Source organism: Heloderma suspectum, chromosome 14 (genome assembly GCF_057233095.1).
Source record: "Heloderma suspectum isolate Gila_16-S chromosome 14, 16-S_ref, whole genome shotgun sequence".
Lineage (NCBI taxonomy): Eukaryota > Metazoa > Chordata > Lepidosauria > Squamata > Helodermatidae > Heloderma > Heloderma suspectum.
Window position 1 is genome coordinate 14155251 of NC_139471.1, and position 27571 is coordinate 14182821.

Genomic DNA, 27571 nt, shown 5'->3' on the forward strand with positions numbered 1-27571 from the left:
CAAAATATTGCTCCGTAATAGGACATTTTCTGGAGGAAATCATAGTTTCATTTTGGGATGTGTTTCTTTTTTCCTTGATTCTACTCAGGAGTTATGGGACAGTGAAAACCTGCTAAGTCAACACAGAGGGACATTTTCCTCTTGTGTTGTGCCTTTGTGCTGTCTTCTTAAGAGAATCTTTCCAGAAACACCCTTTTAATCCCTGAGTAAGAGACTGTGAACAGCTCAGAATTGTATACAGAGCAAGGAATGGACATGGAAAGACACTGGTTCAGGCTTCTTTGTGTGACATTTGAACTCTTTATTACTGATTGATTTATTGTTCACTCAGAACAAGGTGTCCTGCCCTGACTCTCTGCAACAAGTGGACCCAAGGAAAATCACAACAATATTAAAATAATAGAATCATACCACCACAGGAATACAAGAAAGTACAAGAATGAAACACAAATATAATATAATATATACACCAACAAATAAAAGAGCCCAGACAAAATGGAGTACTTGCTGGAACCTTCACTGTCAAAAGGCGGGTAGAATAAAATATAAATAGCAGCAGTCAATATATACACCCACAGTTAATATACAAATAGAAGAGGCCAGAGTTATTGAAATATGCATGGAATCAAACTGTCTTCACTGGGATCTTCACCAGAAAGAAATCCAGAGAGACAGAGACAGAGACAGAGAGAGAGAGAGAGAGAGAGAGAGAGAGAGAGAGAGAGAGAGAGAGAGGCAATACCAAATGCAAAAGAGGCAAGCCTCAAAAATGGAACTAAAAATAGGGAAAATTAATGAAACAGAAAATTGTCCACTGAACACATTTTGGCCACATTCTAGTCTAGATTTGGTTGAAAAGAAGACCCCCTGATTGCTGGAATTTAGAGCGTGGTCCAACCCCTGGATCTGCTGGATGGCAGAGTCAGGATGGGGTGAATGACCCTGTCTACTGGTAGAGGCATACCATCAGTGTGTGTGTGTGTGTGTGTGTGTATGTGTCCACTCCAGGGCCCCGCATGTAAGCTCTACAGGTGGAGATCAACTGCCGGTGGTGTTTCTACAGGTAACAAGTCCCCAAAAGTGGGGTTCCAGGGATGGGCTAGGGTGCATGCGGACTAGGATCTTTGATATCTGAGGCCCCTTCATTCCCCTGAGAGGTGCCAGGTTCAGGCCCTTCAAATATACCAGCTGGACCTGGCATAGGGGGGATTAGAACTGACAGAAACAAAAATGGTAATTCTGCGGCCCCCTCCACCCCAGTCAGCACAAGCCAACAGGGCTTTGGAAGTGGCAGATAACTCACTGGTGGAAGTCTGGCAAGCCTCAAGAGGGCCAGATTTTGTAGCAATGGACATCTGTAATAGGATAGGGCACATAGGGGAGAGTGATCAGCAATGACCTGGAGGCACCAAGAAGGCAAAACTGGATTCCTGTGACCTCCCAACCAAGGATGTGGGACAGAAGGCAGGGAAAGGAATCCCTTAGGGACCTGAATGGGCCACACACTTAAAACTGTGAGACCCAAGGGCTGTGACCTGGGAAGGCACCCCTGCACACCAAAGCTGTGGCCAGAGGTTGGAGATAGTCATGGTACTGTCTCTGACTTAAGGAGCCAGCAATGCTCACCCTTAACTGATACCATCACTCTACCCACACCACACCACCTACCATGGCAGTTGTCCTGTGTTGTAATCAATACAGCTGTGACCCTAGCTTACCCAGCATCTCTTGGCTGACCTTTTATTTCTGGGTAAGGTCACAAAAGAGACACATCAAGTTCAAGCAGCTTTGAAAGCCCTTTGAATGACATTTAACCAAGGCAGGTGTTTTATAAAAACAAGGAAGCCATTTCTCTTTTGTGCCAAATTATGGATATATATATATATATATATATATATACATACATATACATACACACACATACATACATATATATATATACACACACACATATACACACACACACACACATATATATATATATATATATATATATATATGCTGGATGTGCCCGATCTCATCTGTTCTCGGAAGCTAAGCCGGGTCAGCCCTGGTTAGTACTTGTATGGGAGACCGCCTGGGAATCAGGCTTCCTGCACTGAGCAGGGGCTTGGACTCGATGGTCTTGTAGGCCCCTTCCAACCCTATGATTCTATGATGTTAAGCAAAGGGCTGGATGCGCCCAATCTCATCTGATCTCGGAAGCTAAGCAGGGCCAGCCCTGGTTAATACTTGTATGGGAGACCGCCTGGAAATCAGGCTACCTGCACTGAGCAGGGGCTTGGACTCAATGGTCTTGTAGGCCCCTTCCAACCCTATGATTCTATGATGTATATAGATATCCATAATTATCTATCTATCTATCTATCTATCTATCTATCTATCTATCTATGAAAAGAAAAAGAACCCATGGCACGACAACAGTATTGCATTTGACTGGTGGCTAGTTGATGGATTGCTTCAAGAAGACTCAGGAGTTCAGTGACTTCTCCCTATTTGCATTTTGGAAGAGGAACTTGAGAAGGTTTAGCTGTATAGAAGTCACCTTCTATATTCTGTCAAACTTCAGGTTGGAGGAGGAGGTGGGATTCTGCAAGATCCAATAACTACGGTTGAAATCCCATACATAGAAGTAATTCCTATTAGACATGATAATACTTTCTTCTCTGTGTAGCCATGCATAGCATTGCAGTATAAAAGTATAAAACCAAGAAGGGGGTCAATCCATCCCAAAGAAAGCACACTGAAGTCCGATTGATTTCAATGGGAGGGAGTAGTATGAGTTTAAGGCTAGGCATGGTGCGGGCACTTATTTTGGTCAGGGAGTCCGGAGGACTACCCGCACCTTCTGAGCTGTTCCTGCTGAGCCCCTGCCCCTGCTCGAAACCCACCCCCTGCACTTGCTGAGCCCCCTGAACTCACCTGGGCCCATCCTCCTGCGCCACGATTGCCATGTTCTGAAAAAACACACATGGCGATCGCACAAAATGTGCACAGAGACCTATGGCACCATGAATCACCCGCATACACAAAAGTACCAGCAGAAATAGCCCATTTACACCTGTAACCTTGCATCTATAGGCAATTCACTGAACCATTTTGGGTACAACTAGATGTGTGCACATTCACGATTGCCGTTTTTTCCCCTTCAAAATGGAGATCACATCACTGGACGATGGGGCCCAGGTGAGAGTAGGTGGCTCAATGAGTGTGCATGGGGCTTCAGCATGGGTCCAGGAGTGCACAAATAGGAGCTGGGTGCATGCCCGGAGAAACTGGATGGGGGGAGTCCATCCCTCCCTACTTAAGACTACAATTCTATACAACACAATGGAGTAACTTTAGCCCATGGGCCAAATGCAAACCTCCAGACCCCTCAGTCTAGACCTCTGGATTCTGACTCTCCTAACAGCCTACCCCTTCACCACAGTCCCTGCCCCCACACTAACCCAGGTTATTGGTATGGGTTATTTATATGATTTACTCCATCCTGGTGTGTCCCTCTATTACAAATCTGGTAGAGCGGGAAAGAGAATGCCTGGATACAAATCTCTCCCCCCCACCCATAAGAACATGAGAAGACTCAAAGACTAGATAGCCCATCAGTACAGCATTCTGTGTAAAGGATGTCAGAGAAATCCGCAACAGAACCAAATGAGCTCAGATGTTTATGAATCTGACCCACAGATTCCACAGCAGACTGGATCTCCCCCTGTTGGGCAGCTTCTGCCAACTTGCAGACCATTTTTCTAATCTTCAGAGATTTTGCGCAGATTTTGTTGTAAAAAAATATGGATTTTTTTAAAAAAAACCTGGCCCCAAATGTGCATTTCCCCATAGGCTAAAACATGAAAATGTGTGTGTGTGGGATTTGCACATTTTTGCACATGCACACTTGTACAAATGTGCGTTTGTGCAAATACAGGAACCCGTAATGTGTGGATGACGGGATGAAGGGCACCTGACATTCTGCGAAACACACACAGAATGGATTCTGTGGCCACACCGGCCAATCTTTGGTAAGTCTGTAGGCCCAACCTTTAGAAGCAACAAACATCCATTGTGTACTGAACATAGGGAAGAGAGTCATATAAGAACACAAGAAGAACCATGCTGGATCAGAGCAAGGGTCCATCTTTTCCAGCATTCTGTTCGCAGAGTGACCAACCAGCTGTCGACCAGGAACCCACAAGCAGGGCATGAGCGCAGCAGCTCATATCCATAAGTCTGCCCATCTAGGCATTTTAGGACACAATCCTATGCAAGTTTAGACAGAGGAAAGGCCTACAACTCCCAGCATGCCCCAGCCAGCCATGCTGGCTGGGGAATGCTGGGACTTGTAGGCCGTTTTTTCTGTCATACATAGGATTGCAGCCTTAGCCATGTCCCCTGCTGGACTCCAGACCTAATAGATTTCTCCTGAGGTAATACAGACACCAACAGGGGGAAGATTCTCCACCCCTGCTCTACACATACCTGGCAATGTCCCATTGAACTTAGTGGGATTTACTTCTCAATCAACATGTATAGGATTGTACTGTAAATCCCTCCTGCTGAAATCAATGGGAGTGATAAATGGTTAGCTTGGCTTGGATCATAACATATATTTCCTCCTAGAGTGTGAGTGGAAAGACATAGAACCTGAGATCCCCCCCCCCCAACAAATAAATCATCCACTCTCTGTTTCCAGTCTAGTCTTTACTGCTTGTTTCTTCTGTAAGAACAGAAGTACCTTTGGCTTGGGGTTTTCTGCACCCATTGCAGATCCTAATAATGATGATGACGGTGACGGTGACAATGGACAGATCTTCAGCATAATGATTATAATGATTATCAAGTCTATCATGGCTCCTTCAAGTGCAACAAATAAATGGCAGGTCATTGTTATGATTTTAATTAAATGAATTTTCCAGTTATTGTCTCAAGGAAGGACCACCCCTCATCTTCACCATAGTACCTGAAGGCTCCTAAAACATTGTTTTTGGGGAAGGACTCCACATCCAAATATTTGAATGGGTTGATACGCACTGCTACTTGATCTCCCTTCCTCAGTTCCACCAGAAGACCTATGAAGCTGTCACGGCTTATCCCTTCACACTCCTCCCGAGAACTGCACAATGTGAGTACCATTTCCTTCATGGGAGTTTTGTTGAGAAGAAGTTCTAGCTTTATGTCAGTCACGTTGTTTTGACACTTGGTGGCGTAAAAGTACAAATGGCAATAGATGAAATATGTTCCAGGCATCTCGATCACCAAGCTTCCATCATCACTGTACTGGATGTTGTACAGAATGCCTTCAGGAATCCACTTCAATTGTGGCTGGTTGATTGGCTTTAATACTGGAGAACCGTGGGGGGGGGGAAGGAGGGAGAGAATGAGAACAAACACTTTTTAAAATATTACATATATGATAAATCTTATTTAAAAGCATGGCAATAAACATATTGGCTTAATGTCAACTTAATCACATGGAAAAATCAGGAACCCAATAGCAGTGATGGTTCCAGCAGTGATGGGCCCTTGGGTAAGATGTCCTCAGTGGCCCTGCTCCATGCTGGGGTGGCTAGATGCCCAGGGAAGGAGCCTATAGTGCTTATACACTTCCAAAGGGTTCAGTGTCAGGTAGAAATGGGGTCATGTCCAATAAAACAGGGTCATGTCTGGTAGGTCCATGAGAGCAGAGTCACAGCAAGGTAAAGAATTATCAGGACCCTGAACAGCTTTCTACAGGGGATACTGTCTAGATACTTTCCTCACCAGGAAAGCTGTTGTCCCAGCAAGGGACTTCAAGCAACTGAGGTCTTAAGAAGCCTGTCTGGTCCAGATATTTCAGGCTCTGCCCCCACTGAATGCTCACTATAGCCCTTGAGGGGCCCATTTTTATTTATGCAACCTTATTCTCCTATGCAGCTGAGGGTCAGGAGAAGGCATGGGGAAGTCATCTGCAGGGTCTGAGGTTGAGGAAGACCTGCATTCTCAGGCCTGGAAAGTATATGAGGGGTGCCAAGATTTCTCCTTGAAATGGAGGAACCAGTGGTTCATCATTTTTGGAGTCCTCCTCAGGGAGCTGTTGAGCTTCTGAGTCTGGGGGTATGACACCATCCATGCATGTGTCCATCTCCTCACCACTCTTTCTGCTTGCCTCTCCTTCTGTGCTCAGTTTTCACCACCTTTCTGAGGAGGAGGACAAGGATTGTGGATGTTACTGTGCCTTCTCCTCTCTCTTCTCACTGCTCACTTGCTCAGAGATGGCAGCTAAACAGGAAGCAAGAGCAAGAAGGAGGGGAAGAAGAAGAAGAAGAAGAAGAAGAAGAAGAAGAAGAAGAAGAAAGGAGGGGTAAGGCACCTTGGTGGGTACCAAGAGAAGTGTTTTAGGGTGCCCTGGTGCCCATGGTTACCACATTGCCTACTGATACTCTATGATATATATTATCTTCTTTCTATTTGGTATGGAATGTACTCTTGTACCTAAGAGTACAAAAGCATACCGAAGGTCACATGTTGTTGTTGTTCAGTCGTTCAGTCGTGTCCGACTCTTCGTGACCCCATGGACCATAGCACGCCAGGCCTTCCTGTCCTGCGCTCTCTCCCGGAGCGTGCTCAAGTTCATAGTCATTGCATCCGTGATGCTATCTAGCCATCTCATCCTCTGCCGTCCCCTTCTCCTTTTGCCTTCAGTCTTTCCCAGCATCAGGGTCTTTTCCAGGGAGTTTTCTCTTTGCAGAAGGTCACATATTTCTTGTCAAGATCTAACATGTTGTTATGGGTTCCCTATCAGATTCCTGTTTTGGACTACGATTTCCAGTATTCCTTGCCACTGGCCATGATGGCTGTGGCTGATGGGAGTTGAAGTCCAAAACATCTGGAGGGCACTGGGTTGGGGGAGGTTGCCCTAAGACAATAACTAGCCAGAGATTCTGACCTGTGCCCCGCAAAAAAGTGTTAGTAGACCAGTGATGTGTTTCCATGGGAACTAATTGTTAGACTATTTCCCCTTAGCTTTTTGGAATGGCAAGGACAGCCTTCTCCAATCTGGGTCATAAGAACCTAAGAAGAGCCATGCCTGGATCAGACCTAGGGTCCATCTGGTCCAGGCTTCTGTTCACACAGTGGCCAACCAGCTGCCAACTGGGAACCCACAAGCAGGCCACAAGAGCAACAGCACCCTCTCAACCATGTTCCCCAGCAACTGGTACACATAGGCATACTGCACAGGTACTGAAGGTAGCACATAGCTATCAGGACTAGTAGCCCATTAATGGTCTTCTCCTCCAGGAATTTGTCTAACCCCCTTTGCAAGACATCTAAATTGGTGGCCATCACTACGTCTTGTGGTACTGAATTCTATAATTTGACTCTGCACTGTGTGAAGAAATCCTTCCTTTGATATATCCTGAATCTCCTCCCCCACAATCAGCTTCATGAGATGACCCCTCATTCTAGTAACCCTGGTTCCCTCCAGGTGCTTTGGCCTAACCCCCTCCCCCACCATACCCTAACCATTTCCAATAATGGCTGGAACTGTTGGGCATTGTAGTCCAAAACATGGAGAGCATCCAGTTGGGGAAGGCAATATGCATCACTGCACCCCCTGAATCCATCGAGATTCTTCAATGGCTCTCCAGTTTGAATTAATTGTGGGCGTCACATGTATCAAATGGGTTATATTAATCCCCATTCCTTTGGTTCATTTAATAGCAGAATGGAGCAGCATTTGAAAGCTCATCCAGAAAGGACAATGCCTTGCATTGTACCCCACAGGGGATACCTTCATTAAATTATGGACGGAGGGAAAGGGAAGAACAAGGCAAATGTTATTTTTATGAAAAGCACCTATTAGAAGGGATGCATCCTAGACAGATATTGATATTCAGAGTCAAATCACAGTATGCAGATATTTTTTACAATTGCACCAGGATGCACCAACAGTTGATAAAGCATATATTCCAAAACACCCCCTCCCCCCCAGAACCCCATATATTCTAAGGTGCCAAAGGGAATCTTTCACCAGAACTTCGAGTAGCTGGTCTTGGGTGCCCTAACTCCTACACCATTAGCACTCCAGTTCCTCAGCAAAGCGACTGGATTAGGACTAATGTTTTCCTCTAGGCTGCAATTCCAGAAGGAATACAGTTAGTGAGCAGACCCCACAGGTCAATAAGGACACAGGAGGCCCTCATGTCCAAGAAAGCCATTCTGTCTAGAGCTAAGCTGAAGTTTCTCAGGAGGCATTTTTCAGGGGGGGGGGGAAGAGTTCCTTCCCACTCAGCCCTAGAAAAAGAAGGCCACATTCAATTTTTTTTCTCCAAATATTCTTCACCATTTTTGGTGGCCTCCACCATTTTTCTCCAGTAATGCCCTGGAACGACACTAGGTCTGGGCATTGTGAAGGATTTAGAAGTGTGTGCTTTTAGATAAAATACATTTTTGAATACTATTTTGAAAATAATTAAAGGAATTGTCATTAAATATATATTTAAATACGTATTAATATAACATTTTCATGCAGATCTTTTAAAAAAGAAATGTGCATATTAATGCAGAAGTGGGATGGCACTGTTTATGAATGACCTAAGATAGGCAAATCTGTCAGTTTTGGTTTCTCTCCATTTCTCCTTTCCCCCCCCAATTGTAAATTCACTTCATTCCAAACAGTGAGAATTATTCCAGTTAAGTTCAGTTTGTCCTAAACTTCCTTTTCACATGAAAATTCATATGCATTTTTGTGTGCATTTTCTTCCTTTACATGCAATTTTGTATGCATGTTTGCCTCATATACACATTGTTCTCAAGCAGTTTTCCTGATATATTGCATGTTTAATGTTATTCCCACTATGTTTTTGATAGGGGGACTGCATTTCAAAATTCAGAGAAGTCAACCAAATCTGTCTCAGACCACATATGTGATAATATACCATTGGTGGAAGAATTTTTCTTTATCCTGTGAAATATAGTCAAAACAAAACAGCTGATTTCAAGGGGATGGAAACACAGACTAGAGACTGAGACAGAGGAGGAACAAGAGAGCAAATGCCAGAAATTGATATTCTCCAGTTTGTATGTTATCTTAAAAATAATGCTGACCTGACCTGGATCAACTGGATGCTGGTGGCCTTGTGGGGGAAATCTGAGCAAAGTAGCTTTGTCTAAAATTTTCGCTAGATGAAACTCTCATTTTCACTCTCTCTTAACCTGGCTGACATCTGCTTAGAGTAGTATGAATATTCTGGGTGAGTTTGATAACAAACTTTCCAGATCTATGAAGCCAAACACAGAGACCCTTAACTGGACCTCGTATCTACTGTGTGGTTACAAGGGAGGAAGCTTTCATTTGCCTTTTGATTAACTGCAGTGTGCTGAAGATGCTAAAGGTTTAGATAAGACTTGTGTTTCCAAGAGAAGTTGCTTATTGGGTATTCCTCTGACTGAAAGGAAATCAGAAGATCACAGGCAAGAACTCCCTGAACTACCTCGTTTATAAAACAGTCTGGAATAGCAAGGAAGGGTGAAACTACTGAGAAATTTCTAGTAGATCTCTACAAGGTGCTATAAACCGTTGCAAACTTTCTTATCACCCCTCCTGCAGCTGAGGTTGAAATGTGTCATTATGGGAGTGAGCTTGAAGAAACCCTGAACTGTGACATCAACATAAGAGCCAAAAAGAGTTTAAACATCTGGTATGTAGTAATTGGAGCACATGCACTGTTTCAGTTATTTGATAAATGTAAAGCAAAGTGATAGGATGGATTCCCAGAGTCATTTTAGGTTTCTTCTGTTCCTTAGGTTTTTTTATTTTAACAATTGATTGTTGTTTGTATTGTTTTTTTTCTTTTGTTTTAATTTGATATTGGCTGATTATATCTCTCTATCTCTCTATCTCTCTATCTCTCTATCTCTCTATCTCTCTATCTCTCTATCTCTCTATCTCTCTATCTCTCTATCTCTCTATCTCTCTATCGTCAGCATACATATATATGTGCACGCACATAAACACAATTTTCATGCATGTGGGTATGATGGGGTTTATCTCATGCTAGTACGGGCATGTGTGGATTGTTTTAATCTCAGATATATTGAGTTATAATAGACTTTGGCAAAATATTATGGATCAGAGGACACATGTCCAGGTGGAGATGGAGTAACATAAATTACCAGATTCTAAGCAGAGCAGATTAGACACTTCTTCTTTTTTCCTACCAAGAAAGGTTTACCCCCATCTAGAGATTTTGTAGTTCCAGATTTGAAGTTTTAAGACAGAATACAGATGGAGGAATGAAAGAAGAAGTTGGGGATCTGGCAGGTCTACGTCAATGTGTCTGTAAAGAGGGGGGAAAGTAGGTACCCCTCATAGAGAGCTTTGATTTAAGGACCTTAGGGGATCAGTATTACCTGGTGGCTAGGACTCTGGGAGATATTTATAGTCAACTGAATACTATATCAGTAAAAATAGAACAGTTAACTTCAGCAGTACTTTTGTTCCAGGAGAAGGCACAAGCTTCACTGGGTCAGCCAAGGGAAAGGATTTCTAAGAGTGTTATAGGTGAGGAGTTAATTATGATGGAAGACTCAGTTCATTTGGTTCCAGACTCAAAGAAGGTTGTGCTGAATATCTTTCCCTACAAAGGTTGTATACCAAAAAGGGGTTCTAAGTATATGGTCAGGCTACATTTATATACGTTATTGCAAAGAAGTCAAAAGACCATAGATTGGAGCACTGAAGTTTGGATGCAAAGCCCACCAGGATATCGGGGTACTATTGATATTTAATTATACAGTGGTCCCCTCACAAGTTCTAAGTGCAAAGCATCTGCTCTCCCAAAAGGGTGTGTACCCCACAGGTGTATTCAGGAATCTGGTTGTGAAATCACTATTGCCTATAAATTCAAACTTACAATATCCCTCTTTGAAGAAGATTACTGATAAAGGACACAGTTTAGACAAAGCCCAGGGATGACAGATGATCATCTACAAAGAAACAGGATCTCTACTATTCCAGAAGAAAAAAAGCTTTAATTAAATCTGTGGGGCTTTGCCAGCTGCAGAACAGTGGAAGATTGTCACAAGATTGGAGGAATTGAAAAAGGATTTGATATCTATGTGGGCAACCAATAATTCTCAATCTGTCTTCCCCTCTCAGACAATGAAACCTCCCTTAACTAAGCCCATAGTAGAAATTAGTAGAAATTACCGCAGAGATCAAGTTTGTTCCAGCTTGGAAATAATTTAATTTTGCCATTTTTTCACATAAGAACTGGACTGCAGAGGAATATAGGGTTTTTCACTTTCGAAATTCAGATGAGTTGAGAAATCCCTGTAATTCATCAGGTCCCCCAGGTCAGACCAGTAACATGTTGGGAAAATTGAAATCTACAAATGTAGTAAGGCTACAACTCCCATCAGAAGACATTGAGTATCGATCATCATCGTCCCAAGAGGACATTGAGTAAAATTAACAACCATAGGGAAAGGAGAAAACCCTGACTAGTTAAATGGGGGGGGGGGCGCAGGGGGATAGCTTTGAAACCACTAAAATTATGAAAATACTTTCCTGGAATATTGCAGGTTGATTAAATACGATCATGGACAGTGCAGTCATTAAATATCCGCAAAGCTTTCTAATTGTGTGTCCACGGGGAACCTGGCTCCTTGACCCAAATAAAATGTATTTACAAGAGTATATTTCATGTTGGGCCAGCAATACAGATAGAAAAGATGAGATGTACTACAGTGGGACAAGCAATTTTAATTTCAGTCGAGTTAGAAGCAACAGTTGAAGTGTTAAAATGTAATGAATGCTTGAATATATTAGTTCTATTATTAATATGGCCAAAGGAGAAGCATCTGTTTTGTGTAAATGTCTATACACCCCCTAGGGGTGCAAAGAAGCATTCATTTAACATTCGGGAGCAACTGGATGAGATCCGGGAAGCTATCCAATGTCTTCTGCCAGTTCCTCAAATACTATCGATGGGGGACTTTAATGTCAGCTTGGAGCCTCAGATATAGTACTTTATGGGAAATTGAGACTTCCTGCAGAGGACCTTATAGACACAAATAGGAAATATCTAGATAATTAGGTAAACAGAACAGGCTTAAATGTGTTTAAGCTGATATGTAAATTTCAACTTAGAATCTGCATTGGTAAAACCCATAGGATGCAGAGGGTGAATACACGTTCACCTCTATTAAAGGAGGGAGTCTTACTAATTATATGTTAATCTGAACACTTCCCATACCATTTTTGGAGAATTTTAGGGTTAAGGAGAAAGAAGACCACCTGAGAATGATCACCAACTATTGAAAGTAGAGATTGGATGTATGCTAGGAGAAAACCTGGAGCCTATTGTAGCTGTAGAATACATCGCTCAAGGTACGAAGGGGTTAATCACACAAGGCTGTTTATTTCAGAATTTACTGGGACTTCTGTTTCCGGATTCTAAGTGAGATAAGGATCAGCTCTTTACCCAGGCAAGTTCTCTGCAGCCTTGGGGCAGAGGGTGAGTGGTGAATCAGTGAGTCTCCTGGGGGATTCAAGTCTCTCTCTCTCTCTCTCTCTCTCTCAAGCAGCATGTATGTGTACATCTTTACGTAGCCTATTGCGTGAAAAAACAGGGACGCAAATGGCATCTGCTACAGTGGACACCATTTGTCTCCACAGTACGTCAGTCCAGCCAGCGATATGGCAATGGTGGCCGTATTGCTGGGGCTTTGGAGCCAGTGAGGATTTCGGGGGGGGGGGGAGGAACAGATCGCCTCCCCCCCCAGCAGACCCCCGCAGACGGCATGGTAAGGGATTTGTACATCCCTACTTTCCCCTAAGATGTGTTCTTATACAACCAAAGCCCCCAAAGTTAGTTAAAAAATGTGCAGAGGATGGTTCAAAGGAGAATACAGATGAGCAAAATGGAAGATTGCCCACTCAGTTAGATCTTTAAGAGCTGATAGTACTCCAGAAGCAATAGAGAATTTGATGCAGTTATGTAAATGTTACAAGCAGCTACTTAAGAAGAAGAAAAAAAAAACCCCAAACAAATAGGATTTTACCACCAGCTCTGGTTGGAGCTGGGTTCAGCAGTTGCTGAAAGAAATGAAAATAAATTCTGGAATATGGTATTGTATGGGATACAGGAAGTTATGGGATAGGGCCTTTTGATAGGGGTGAATGTTCCTTCCTTGTTCTCCTCAACCTCTCAGTGGCTTTTGATATCGTTGACCATGGTGTCCTCCTGGACCGCCTGGAGGGGTTGGGCATTGAATGAAGATACCATATTACAGTGGTTCTAGTCTTTCCTCTCCAGCAGGTACCAGAGGGTAGCACTGGGAGAGGAGGTTTTGGACCCGTGGCCGCTCACTTGTGGGGTGCCACAGGGTTCCATCCTCTCCCCGATGCTATTTAATATCTATGTGAAGCCGCTGGGGGCTATCATCAGGAGGTTTGGGGTGCGGTGTCATCAATATGCAGATGACACACAGCTCTACCTCTCATTTAAGTCTTCACCAAGCTTGGCCATAGAATCCCTGACCAAATGTCTGGAAATCGTGAGTGGCTGGATGGGGAGGAATAAGCTGAAGCTGAACCCTGACAAGACCGAGGTACTTTTGGTGGGAGACAAGGGGAAGTTGGGGGATGTTGACCTGGTGTTGAATAGGGTATGGCTACCCTTGAAAGACCAGGTCAGCAGCCTGGGGGTCATTTTAGACTCCTAGCTGTCCATGGAGGCTCAGGTGTCAGCTGTGAGCTGGACAGCACTGTACCAACTCCATCTGAAATGGCAGCTGTGCCCCTACCTTCCTGACCATCTGCTCCCATCGGTAGTACATGCCCCGGTCTCCTCTCATCTAGACTACTGTAATGTGCTCTACGTGGGGTTACCCTTGAAGACGGTTCGGAAGCTGCAGCTGGTACAGAACGCAGCTGCCGGCATGATCACATCACTCCAGTGCTGAAGGAGTTGCATTGGTTACCAGTTGTTTTCCAGACCAAATTCAAGGTGTTGGTTTTGACCTTTAAAACCCTATACTGTGCCGGCCCAGCCTATCTCAAGGAGCGCCTCCAGCAGTACCAGCCAGGCCACTCAACAAGATCAGCCTTGGATGGCCTTCTGTCTGTCCCATCAGCCAGCACAGCTAGGCTGGTGAGGATGAGGGAGAGGGCCTTCTCTGTGGTGGCCCCCACTCTGTGGAACTCCCTCCCTAGGGAACTCCGCCATGCCCCCTCTTTAATGAGCTTCCACCACACATTGAAAACTTGGTTGTTCAGGCAGGAATTTGGGGTGGGCTAGGGAAATTTTAGAAAATGATGTTTTAATGTGTAATTTTACTGTTTTAAAACTGTTTATATTATTGTCCATCGCCCAGAGTGGATGGGTGACTGGCCAAATGGGCAATTAAGAAATTAAATAAATAATAAAATAACTTCTCAATAGAAGCTCAGATGCTATCAGAGAAGTGGGAAGCTTACTTTAGCAGTATTTTTGGAGAATCTTCATATAGTACCTGGGACAACCTGTGTTGCCTGACCTGGCAAGTACTCCCACTTGGTTCCTCCCCCAACTTCAGCTTTGCTTAATATCCTTACTGACCTTCAAGATGTGCAGCTGCTTTATCAGATGCTGTTGGCTTCTCCTGAAGCTTCATGCTCTCTCCTGAAGCTTTCCATTACATTAAAAAAAAGAAAAAAGAAAAGAAAAATCATATTTCGTTTGATTTTTGCCACTTGAAACTGTCAGACTCTTGTGTTGATCCAATGATCTTCCCAGAACCAAGTTGATCATGCAGCTGTTTATTATAGTATACTTATAATAATATGCAATTTATTATTATTATTTTTCACCCACACTTCCTCCGCAGTGCTCCTGAACTTCCCTTTTAGCCTTACAACACTCCTGTGAGGTAGGCAATGCTGAAAGATAGTAATTGACCCAGGGTCACCCCACGAGCATTATGCTGGAGTGGGGAGCTGAACCCAGGTCTTCCATGTAAGTCTCTACATGAAGGCTTTCGTTACATATCTTAAAGACCTGGAGATGAAATGATTTGGGCCAAAGTCAGACTGACAACAACCATTACAAAGAGGAAAGTGTTAAGCCAGCCACCTCTCACATGGTCCTGCAAGGCTGATGACATATTTAGAATCATAGAACCATAGAATAGTAGGGTTGGAAGGGGCCTACAAGGCCACCGAGTCCAACCCCCTGCTCAGTGCAGGAATCCAAGTGAGAGCAACCCTGACAGGTGGCTGTCCAGCCTCGTCTTGAATTCCTCCAGTGTGGGAGAGCCCACCACCTCCCTAGGTAATCAGTTCCATTGTTGTATTGTTCTAACAGTCAGGAAGTTTTTCCTGATGTTCAGGCGGAATCTGGCTTCCTGTCACTTGCATCCATGATTCCATGTCCTGCACTCTGGGATGATCGAGAAGAGATCCTGGCCTTCCTCTCTGGGACAACCTTTCAAGTCCTTGAAGAGTGCTATCATATCTCCCCTCAGTCTTCTCTTCTCAAGGCTAAACAAGCCCAGTTCATTCAGTCTCTCCTCACAGGGCTTTGTTTCTAGTCCCCTAATCATCTTTGTTGCCCTCCTCTGAACCCTCTTCAACTTGTCTGCATCTTTCTTAAAGTGTGGTGCCCAGAACTGGACACAGTACTCCAGATGAGGCCTAACCAGTGCTGAGTAGAGGGGAACTAGTACTTCACGGGATTTGGAAGCTATGCAGCCCAAAATGGCATTTGCCTTTTTTGCAGCCCACATCACGTTGTTGGCTCATATTCAGTTTGTGATCAACAACAATTCCAAGATCCTTCTTGCTTGTAGTGTTGTTGAGCCACATATCCCCCAGGATTTGAGGGAGGCCTTCCATTATCCAGTGAATTCATCACCTGTTAATAGTGTGGACCTGTATCTTGCTTTACAGAGGACAGTCCCTATTTGATGGAGGCCTCTGTTTGAAGAGCTCTCCAGTCCTAGTTCAGGTTAAAGATAAAGAACCTTAAGAAGAGAGAGCAGCAGGGACCCTGAAGAAGTTGCCCATCCACAGTTAGTACCTGGACAGCAGACTGAGCAGACAGACACACAGGTCCCTTGGTTAGAGTCTTCCCCGCTATAAGGACATATTTCTATCTAAATTATTATAATTATTTCTAGGATTTGTTCTATACATGTATACATTAGCATATGCACAGTTTGTAGGGAAAATTGTGCATGACTTGTTTCCTTGCAAAATCAATCCCTTTTTGCCCCTGCCACCACTGTGGTAGCAAATTTGGAGGCAATTTAGGGGGTGGGTGGGGTGGGGTGCAGCCCCTGGTGAATTCTGGGGTCAGTGCAGCCCCCAACCCAAGACATTGCCTACCCTGCCTTTATTATTATTTTTATCTATTTATATATTTACAATATTTATATACCACTCCACATTTGGAACAGATTTCGGAACAGTGAACACAAAAGATAAAACAGTAAAATTATTCACAATTAAAACACCACATTAAATTTATACTTTAAAAAACACACACAATGCCAGTAGAAACCATGGCTGGTCGATTAAGGAATGCCTCCTGGAACAGTGCTGTTTTCAGGAAGCGCCAGAAACAATGAATTGTTGGTGCCTGCCTGATCTCCAGGGACAGGTGATTCCAAAGAAAGGGGGCCACCACACTGAAGGCTCTTCTCCTGGTGGACTCCAATCAGGCCATAGGTCCATGTGGAACCACCAGGAGTGAGCTCTCTGATGACCTCAGTGACCAGGCAGGTTGGTAAGGGAGAAGGCACTCTCTAATGGGACTGAGCATGCTGTGTGAGCACGGAATGCTGGCTGTTCATTGTAATTTATTATTAATGCTGATATGCCACCTTATCTGCTAAAAGGCCATCAAAGTGGTGACTGTTGGAGGGTGGGGGAATGGGAAACCTATTCCCACCCCTCCCAGGTTTCCAAAGAAAAGGCATGACTTGCTCCTGGAACCCTGAGAAGGAGCATTACTCATTGCATCACTTTGCCTAATTGTTCTCATTCATTAAGAACACAGGGGGGGCCCTACTAAATCCGGCCAAAGGCAACTTTGGAATGAATTTTAGAAACCATCTCAGTTGAAGTGGAATTCAGGAGGGAGGGAGAGAACTGCAGGGTGGGAAACATCAGAGCAACAATAAAATAACGGGAATGGGGAATTGTTCCTCTGGTTGTACTGCATTGAAGGAGGAATCTGTGCATGTTTAGCATATGTTAGAGCTTCCCCTTCAATGAAAAGGGGCCATCTGGGTTTGTTGGTGAATGAATAAACTTCCTTTATTATTCCATTAAGAATAACTTTTTTGGACACTATCTGCAATCGGAAGCGATGGTTCAATGTTTGCAGTCCCAGTGCAGGTCATGGATTTCACCTCTGTGGCACATTTCTGGCTCCCATCTACCTGGCCGCCAATACATTTCTCAAATGCAAGAGTACAGGGCCCTCTACTGGTTGCAACTAGAAATGTTGCCCCATCAGGGATTACCAACGCTTTGATGCTCCTTGCTGTATGTGTCAATGGGTGGGAGGAGGCTTGTAGTTCATTAACAGTGATTTTAAGATAGTGCTTGACTTTTTCGCCCATGCATGGGATTGTTTATGTATCATTAAATTTGTAAAGGAGTATTGCAGCTAGGGATGGTGGAGAATTCCTTCACAGACCCCAGTCAGGCCAGATTCAAAAGAATCCGGCCTCCGGAGTCCATGGAGGTACAGAATACTTACCCCTGCCTCCCATTGAACTCCTCACTGGCCGGATCCTGCCCGCTGCTGGCTCTGGACCGCCAGTGATACGGCTGCCATTGCCATATCACTGGCTGATGCTGACTCCACTCCGGATGCAAATGAAGTCCAGTATGCCATTTGCAGCCTTAAATGGCTGCATTTAGCTTAAACTAAGGGCTTTACGGCTGCAAGTGGCATCTGCTATGCCATTTGCGTCTGTGGCTTTTCACGCGATAGGCTAGTAGAATTGCTGCGGAGTGGAGCCGCCTGGCTAGGATTCTGGGGGGAGGGACAGATCGCCTCCCCCCACTGAGGACCCCCCCGGAATGGCAGGTAAGTGTTCCGTACATCCCTAATTGCAGCTAAGGTTGCAGTCCTTAACTGTGAGCAAGCCCCACTGAGGTTAGCAGGACTTACTTTTGATTAGGGATTGTGTGGCTGGAGAACTAATCAAGGGCTGCTAGGAGGGCAAGATGTGAAAGAAACCAACACCAATGTTTGTAGTGGTCAGGTCTTGCCAGCTCACTGGCTGATAAAAGGGTGATAAACCTGTTCAAGGCTAGGAGAGGGAAAAGGACGCTGAAGTCAGAAACCTTACCAGTTCATTCATTCAAATCCAAGGCAATGTGGCAAAGATAAGTCTGTTTTCCAAAGTCCAACACACAAGGGAACACGAGCAAGGCTGAGGTTCAGGCTTGCGGGCAAAGTGAGGCTGACACGATCGGGCATGTGAAAGTGACATTGTTCTCCAACAACCTTGCCCCTGCCTGCTTCCTGCTTTTAATTGCTTGAAGCAGCTGCATGTAATCAGTCTTCTTGCTTCTGAGAACCTCTCTGCCTTAAATGGACAGGTGTTGTTCTTTTACATGCAGCTGCCTTTGCTTTGCTGGGACCGGTGGCATTTCACCCTATGAATCATCTGGGGAAATGGCAGCTGGGCAAGGAACAGCCACAGGAGGTGAGGGGGCTCAGGCTCCTTCTCTGCTGCTCCCTTCCCTGGGTCTGGAGCCTGCCATCCCCCTTCATCCTCGGAGGAGTCGGAGGGAGACATGACAACAGTGTAAAAAGGAGGAGCGCGCTAGTTTTTTAGGAAACCATTGCTCTTGACCAGAACCTGAAGTCCGCAGGGAGCCCCACTGATGTCAGAATGAACAATACCGGCCTAGTTGAATCATAGCTTAGTGTTAGGGCATGTGTTTTGCATGCTGAAGGTCATATGCTCAATCCTAGGGATGCTGGAGAAATTCAAGGTAGACTAAAATGATCTGGGATTTCTAAGATTCTGACCTGCAGTATCCATTGCAGGGCAGCCCCCTCAGGCTGCACAGAGTCCATGGACTTCCAGATCTTTTTTTTTTTTTAACTTTCCCAAGATTTATGCGCATTTATTCGTAGGAAAATACAGAAGTTTCTGCAGAGACTGGTAAATCTTAAGGAGCGCCTCCAGCAACACCAGACAGGCCGCTTAACAAGATCAGTCTTGGATGGCCTTCTCTCTGTCCCATCTGCCAGGACAGCTAGACTGGTGGGGATGAGGGAGAGGGCCTTTTCTGTGGTGGCCCCCACTCTGTGGAACTCCCTCCCTAAGGAACTCCATCATGCCCCCTCTTTAATGAGCTTCTGCTGTGCATTAAAAACGTGGTTGTTCAGGCAGGCATTTGGGGTGGGTTAGGGTATTTTAGAAAACGTTTTTATTGTAGAATTTTATTGTTTTAAACTGTTTTATTATATGTTGTGCATCGCCCAGAGTGGCTGGGTGACCAGCCAGATGGGGGATTAATAAATTTAATAAATAATAATAAAATAAATATATGGGGAAAAGATGAATGGAATGGGGGACAATATGCTACATGTTACATACTAAGGTAAATTATGTAAATTATTGCAATTTGCATATTTTTCTTATAATAGAAAAAAAATCAAATCTGTCTGTGAATGGACGACAGAACAAAAGGCACCTGACAATCACAGAAAAGCACAGACAGAAAGGATTTTACAGAATTCGTACATCCCTACTCAATCCCTGGCACCTCCAATCAGGGCTGGCTCTACTATTAGGCAAAGTGAGGCTGTTGCATCAGGTGGCAAATGTCAGGAGGTGGCAGCAAGCTGATGGAGGATAGAATTGTGTGACATGTGGTCTTCCCTATGCCCCTTAAGCTAGTGTGTTGCCTTCAGGTGTGGTAGAGGATGCTGTCCTATCCATTGGTGCTGAACACAGATATTCGATGTTGAAGAAAGGTGGGGGGGGGCATCTTGTTCTTTGCCTCAGGCAGCGAAGTATCTTGGGCCAGCCCTGCCTCCAACTGAAAGGAAGCTGAGTAGGGCTGGGAAAAGCTTCTGCCAGAGTGAAATATAATACAAGGTAGTGGCTTCATTCCATCAGGCTGCAACAAGGTTTGGAAGGAAAGCAAGGGCACTCTGAGACTCTGCTTAAAAGCCAACTCCATCAGGTCCTTCCCTCCATCAAAGTGTACACAAGTACAAAACAAATATTTAGTAGGAAAAGCACATTAAGGAAGGGGAGACTTCCCAAACAGCCCGATGAGTATTGAGCATGCTCAGAGACCACAGAAAGCTGACTGACAGCTGGGTGGCGGGATGGAATGGAGTATCCTAGAAGGTTGCATAGGTGGCTGGCTGGCCGGCCTAGAAGAGGATATGGATGGCACGCTACACTGCAACATATTGTTGCATAGAATCATAGAATCGTAGGGCTGGAAGGGGCCTACAAGGCCATCGAGTCCAACCCCTTGCTCAGTGCAGGAATCCAGGTCAGAACATCCCTGGCAGGTGGCTGTCCAGTCTCATCTTGAATGTGGCTCCAGTGTGGGAGATCCCACCACCTCCCTAGGGAATGTAGGGAATGGGCAAGAAATTTATTCAGTTTACACTTCCTGAACCTCAACATGAATAAATTTAGACCTCAAAAGCCATACTTTTCTGAGGCTTGTGATGCTTTTAGAGAAGAAGAAGAAAAAAAAAAGGATAAATGAATGGAAACGCATGCCATTGGCCCCATCTCTAGACTGATTAATTTCATGGCCATCTCTCTCTCCCTACCCCCTTACTTGCACCATGCCAATGCATGCCATCCCAGTAACCTCTTCAATTATCCAGCAATACATTCATCTCAATTAAATGCTGATAGGTTGCTTCCAATTTACCCCTTGATGATGGATAGTTAAGCTGTGTGTGTGTGTGTATGTGTGTGTGTACATTACCGTACATGTGTGTGTAAAATTGCCTTTAAGTACCTGTAGGTGATTTAATAGTATGTAGCACTCTGCTAAGAGATGAGGATCTATCGGGTGCTTGCAATAGCTCTGAATCAACCCAGCCAAGCAGTTTGTGCCTCAACTGATTTACTGTGTTTGACCTCTTGCTTGTTATTGTGACCACACTTACTGGTACCTGATCCTCTTGTCTGTCTGTCTGACTGCTTGTGTTGACTTCTGCCTGGGTTTTGACCACCTCTGTTGAAGCCTGAATGCCATTGGCTAACCACCTGTAGGCTGGAAGGGGTCCCAACTTCACTACAATCAGAGTTTCCTACAGCCAAAGCAGGACACCATCCAATGTGCCTTGGATAGCTCCTTTAGAGTTCTGTCTGAACCCCAGAGCAGTTTCACTGCCCCACTGACATTGGAGCTACCCCAGCCTCCGCCGGTAGCTAGACTCCCTTGCTTAAGTGGGGCTGCCGCATTCCTGGGGTGTGGGGCTTCGAAGAAACGCATTTCGAGCTTGAGCTGTGCAGCACAGCTGGCCTCTCGAGAAATACTCCACGCTATATGTCGGCAGAGAAATTAGAGGGACCATTTCATATAATTTCTCCAGGGTGAGGATACATTCTCTATCAGTTGCTGAAAGGGTGGGGCTCACCATTAGCAGTGGCTGTAGTAGCCCAGCTTTTTTCTTCTCCTCCCAGTGGTGGTGGTGGTTTAACAGTCACTGTCCTCACATGATGTAAGCTCTGTGCACAAGGAGGGGGGTGGAGATGACTGTGCTATTTCCACCCCTTTTCTTGCCATACCCATTGCCCTCTCCAAATGGAGGGCTACCATCTGCAGGGTAGAGCCTCATCCATCCATGGAAGCTCTCCCCAAGATGTTAGAATCCTGATTGTCCATGGATAGAGGGGTCTCTCCTCTGCAGACACCCTGCACACAGTCAACTTGGTGAAGCTAAGCAAGACTCTGTCCCTTCCAGCCTTCCCCAGCCTGGTGCCTCCCAGATGTTTTGGACAACAAATGCCTAGCATTCCTGACCATTAGCCATGCTGGCTTGGGCTGATGGCAGTTGAAGTCCAAAACATCTGAAGGTAAGGATGTTGGAGAAATCATCAGTGGAACCGAATGAGTTCAGTTTTCATGGATCTGACCAGCGGATTCTGCAGTGGACTGACTTTCCCCATCAGACAGATTCCATGGGCTCGTGGAATGTTTTTCTCACTTCCCTGAATTTTGCACAAATTTCCTAGTAGAAAAATGCACTGTATGTATGTATGTATGTATGTATACGTATGTATACATTTAGACTGGCCAAAAGTGCACATTTCCCCCATAGGCTAAAGCCTGAACATGACGGTGGGGTGGGGTGGGGATGTACACATTTTTGCACCGACGCTAAAATGAACTTGTTGAATTTCAGAAACAAAAAACCTGATTCTGTCAATGCATGGATGACCAAATGAAAGGGGCTGGACAATCCACTAAAACCAGAATGGATTTCATACAATCTGTCCTTCCCTATCTGAAGGCGACCAGGTTGGGGAAAGCTGGTCTAGTCATTGCTACGATGGGAGACTACCTGGGGTCCCTAGGTACACTGCCTTGAGCTCCACAATGGAAGAAAGGAAGGATGTATACATGCAACAAATAAATATTCCAGATCTTCATTGGTTAAAATGAGGGGAGTGAGATACACTGAGTTGCTGCATACAGAAGTCTCCACATTTGTCCAGTGTGTGTGTGTATTTTGTCTATTTTCAATAGTGATATTGAGCTTCTCAGACCTCTTGAAGCTGTCAGGCTGGCTTCTAGAGTTCCCCAAATAGGGGAGACCATTTCACCCCCTCTTCCTCTCTGCCCCCAAATTTGGGCCAAATTTTTGATGGTTCAAGTGCTTGGGCTTCTATAGACCAGGGATGTGCAGAAGATAGATCACAATCTAGCAGCAGATCTCCGGCTGATTAGCAGGAGACTGGTACAGATTTCCAACCCTTGATCTTTTAACAATAGTAAAAACAAAATTTTCCTCTAGATTAGGCTGCTAAAACTATATATATATATAAAAAGCTTGGGGTAGGTGGGTGGATGGGGAAAGAAGCAGAATTATGTATGAAAGGATTTGTGAGCAAGCTCCAGGTCTGGTACTAAAAACAGCTTCCTGTGCTGAACATGAACTAAGGTCAAAAGCAGGCATTACTTTAAAGACATAGCTACAACATTTCCTGCCCTGTAGAGTAGGTGTAGGAGCCAGTTCCCGACTGGGCCCATTGCAGGGGAAAAGGGGAAAGTCCCCCCACCCCCACACTAGGGTCACAATCTAAATGCCCTCCCCCTTTTACTCTACTGTAAAAATGGAAGAAAGTCACAGCTGCTAGCTACATCTTGAAAGTAATGTCTGCTTTAGCCCTCAGAGGGCTCTTGTTTCCCAGCCCTCCTGTGCCACTATTTTATTTTGTGCTTAGCTCAGCTGGTCACCCTTGCTGTTCTACTGAAAACAAGAAACAAAAGCAAAGTCAATCCCACAAGCCTAAAGACTAAAACCCAGGGTCATCGCATGAAGCTGATTGGCGGGAGAGTTAGGACGGAGAAAAGGAAGGATTTCTTCACATAGCACAGAGTTCATGAGGTAGTGAGGGCCACCAATTTGGATTACTTTAAAAGGGGATTAGACAAGGAAGATAAAGCTATCAGTGCGTACTAGTCCTCATGGTGAAGTACTTACCTCCAGGATGTGGGGGCGGGGGGTGAAGCTCATGTATACCAGTTGTTAGGGTACACTTTCAGGAGGGTTCTGTTGCACTCGTGTCCTATTTGTGAGTTTCCCACAGGCATTTGGTTGTGAACAGAATGGTGCGCGAGACAGGCCCTTGGTCTGATTCAGTAGGGCTCTTCTTAGGTTCTAAAATCTACCTGTCTCTGATATTGGCAGACAGTCAAATGCATTGCAAAGTAAAAATCACCAAAAGGCTTGCCAAATTCAGTAGACACCCATGTCTGTAGATCTCTTTTGAAATGTTTTGGTTCATGTCACATATTTATAGGTCTCTCGAGGACAACAGGACGCATGCTACAGAGTAAGGAATCGATCTTGCTTAACGCAGAACTACAGAGCACAATGGTTTTCCCCAAGAACCTTGCAGTGACGTTAACAAAGCCACGGCAAGAAGAGAGTAATGGCACGATGATCACATAGCAATGCGGTTTCCCCCAGCACTGGAAAATGTCATTCATCTTCCGTTGCCAGTACCGGTTCAAATAAAGGGCAACCATTATAGTGCTATTAAAACTGAATTCATCAATCTAGATAGGATGGGATAGCGGCGCTCCGGTCTAATGCATCCGCTCTCTGGATTCAGGTCTGGTGTCAGAGGGCGACAGGGCCAGCGGTTCAAAAGAGCCCAGCTGTGCCTAGCCAGGGTCCTGCTGCAGTTGATGCCAGGCCGGGCTGTCACTGTGGCAAGGGTAGCTCCTCCTCCTCTTTGGCCTGCTGGCCCCACTGGCAAAAGGAAGTCCCGCGGCAGCTGGATGGAAGAGTGTGTCGGGCCCGCGCCACTCCATTTCCAATTAAAACTTTTTTGAGCCATGAGGTTGAGTAGCAGCACCTGTCCTGAACCAAGCAGACACTGCTTTGTCTTTGATTGGTTCAGACACAATCCAAATTGTGTCTGGACTAATCAGACACAATTGTGTTGGGGGGGGGTATGGCTAATTAGGGCACTGGAGTGGTAAAAAGACCACCCCTTCACCTCCCCTGTGCCGACATTGGCCGTCCCACCTCCAAAGGCAGCGCCTGATTGGTTCAGACACAGTCTGAATTGTTTCCGGGCCAATCAGACACAGTTGAGTGTGTGTGTGGGGAGTATGGCCAATTAAGGCACTAGAGCAGTAAAAAGACCACCCCTTCACCTCCCCTGTGCTGTCATTGGCCGTCCCACCTCCAAAGGCAGCGCCTGATTGGTTCAGACACAGTCTGAATTGTGTCTGGGCCAATCAGACACAATTGAGTGTGTGTGTGGGGAGTATGGCCAATTAAGGCACTAGAGCGGTAAAAAGACCACCCTTTCACCTCCCCTGTGCAGTCATTGGCCATCCCACCTCCAAAGGCAGCGTCTCAGTGGTTCAGATCACAGCTACTCACATGTAAGGTTTTAAACGAAGTTTTACTTTGAAATGGAGTGGCACCAGCCTACTAGGCTTGTCCAGTGGGCTGCTGTAGTAGTTTCTTTTGCAAACAGGGCTGGCTGGGCCAAATGGAGGAGGAGGAGGAACAGTGGGTACTGCTACTGCCACCTCCAGTGGTAAAAAGGAGGGAGGGAGGAAGGGCTGGCTGGCAGCAGCAGTGATGGTAGGGTGGGCAGCTTTGGCTTTGAGGGCTTGGGCAGGCAGGTAGGTGGGTGGCTTGGGCAGGTGGGTTTGGGGTGGGTGGCTTGGGCAGTTGCCTTTGTCATGGGTTGGCAAGGTGCTTGGTGGGGTGTGGGGCTTTGCTTCAGCTAGAGTGGGGGCACTTTGGTGGCAGATGGGTGACTTGGGCAGGCAGCCTTGGTGGCAGGAGGATGCAAGTAGGGATGCACAGACTGTGTAAAATTCGCTCCATCTGTGTTTCGCGGATCGCCAAGTGCCTTTTGTTCTGTCATCCGCCCACAGCCAGATGCATTTTGTTTCATCATGTGGAAAAATATGCAAATAATTACCTAAGTATTTACATAATTTGCCTTCGTACGTAACATTTAGTGTGTTGTCCCCCATTCCACTGAGCATTTCCTCAGCAGAAACGTACGTATTTTCCTATGAATTTATACGCGTGAATTTTGGGGAAGTAAAAAAAAGAAAAAATCATCTGAAAGCCCACGGACTCCACGCAGCCTGAGGGGGGCGCTCCGTAGCAGATTCCTCAGGTCGGATTCTTAGAAATCTGAGCTCATTTTAGTCCATCTCAATTTCTCCAGCATCCCTAGGTACAAAGCCCTTCAGCAGCACTATGCCGATGACCCCTTGGAATCTGGTGCCAGCTGTGTCTGGATTGCTATCAACGGAAGAGGTTATTTTTAAAGGGGATCCTGTTGCCAGAATGGCACCCATCAGGTTGCCCCAAGCAGAGATGAAGCATAAATGTGTAAGCTGCCTTACATGAAGGAAGATAATCAGTCCCTTTACCACAGTATTCCCTACACTGGCTTGCGATGTCTCTCCGACCTTTTATTCAGGGTTTGTTGTGTCATCCAACCCTGGGTGTCAGGGGCTGTTTGAGGGTTACACAACCCTCAAACAACTCTACAATTGACCTTATTTATTTATTTTATTACATTTATAGCCCACCTTTTTTCCTCCTCAAGGAGCCCAAGGTGGTGTGCCTGGCCCTCGTCCTCTCCATTTTATCCTCCCAAGAGCAACAACCCTGTGAGGTGGGTTGGGCTGAGAGTCTATGACTGGGCCCAAAGTCAGCCAGTGAGCTTCCATGGCTGAGTGGGGACTAGAACCCAGATCTCCCAGCTCGCAGCCCAACACTCTTGCCACTACAGCACACCGGCTCTCAGCTACACTACACTGGCTCTCCAAATAACCATGGGTTATTTGTTGGTTGTTTAACCCTCAAACAACCCCTGCCACCTGGTTTCGGATGACATGACTAGCCATGGCCAGTGCTTGAACTTGGTGCCCGTGGGGGCAGCAGCTCGTCGTGACTAAAATAAACCGTGGTGGGCTGCAGTGATGGTACAAACCAGATCACTGAGCCAGATACGACTAGGGATGTACGGACGGTGTAAAATCCACTCTGTCTGTGTTTCGCGGATTGTCAGGCACCTTCCATCATCCACCCACAGACGGATGTGATTTTTTTCCCTGTCATGCGGAAAAATGCGGAAATAATTACGTAAATATTTACATCATTTACCTCAGTATGTGACATTTAGCCTATTGTTTGTCCCCCATTCCATTCAACGTTTCCTCAGCAGAAACATACGTAGTTTTCTATGGATTTATATGTGTAAATTTCAGGAAAGTTGAACAAAAATCATCCGAAAGTCCACGGACTCCACACGGCCGGAGGGGGATGCTCTGCAGAGGTCGGTTTCTTAGAAATCTGAGCTCATTTGAATCCATATCGAATTTCTCCAGCAACCCTAGATCCAACTAGCCCAGTATTATACACTGACAGACAGCGGCTCTCCAGGGTTTGAGGCAAGGACTTTCCCAACCCTGCCTGCAGATTCCTGGGACCTTTTTCTTGCAGAGCGGGTGTGCTGTTAGTGGGCTGCAGTAGGACAGAGAGTGAGGCTGGGCTGGCTGCATTACTTCATGTGTCTGTATTTAAAAACTCTTACCTGTTTCAATAGTCTCTGTGCCTTGCGCCTCTGTGCTCTGCCCATCACACTGTGCAGTCGATCCCTTTAAGACAGGAAAAGGCGAGAAAGTTAGATCTGTAATGACCTATACATGTTTGTTCATTGCATTCATTGTTCTTGGTTATGTTTCAGTGAAATTCCATCCCTTTAGGATGACTTCTTTTCTTTTCTTTTAAAGTCCAGGTGCTCAAATTGGGCTTGACACTCCATAGGTGACCTGAGCAGAAATGGACAAATCTGTCTGTTTCACTTTCTTTTACATTCACCT

General features: G+C 45.3%; 1 protein-coding gene across 1 annotated transcript in view; it reads right to left on the reverse strand.

Annotated features, from left to right (window-relative positions):
* Positions 1–4686: 4686 nt before the first annotated feature.
* Positions 4687–27571, reverse strand: part of TNFSF8 (TNF superfamily member 8) — a 45307-nt gene continuing 22422 nt past the window's right edge. The window contains exons 2-4 of the mRNA XM_084821227.1: positions 27283–27346; positions 14583–14651; positions 4687–5339 (exon numbers count right to left, since the gene is read on the reverse strand). Of these exons, the coding sequence (XP_084677353.1) occupies positions 4897–5339; positions 14583–14651; positions 27283–27346 (576 nt within the window). The 3' untranslated portion in view covers positions 4687–4896. The remainder of the gene's footprint in view (positions 5340–14582; positions 14652–27282; positions 27347–27571) is intronic.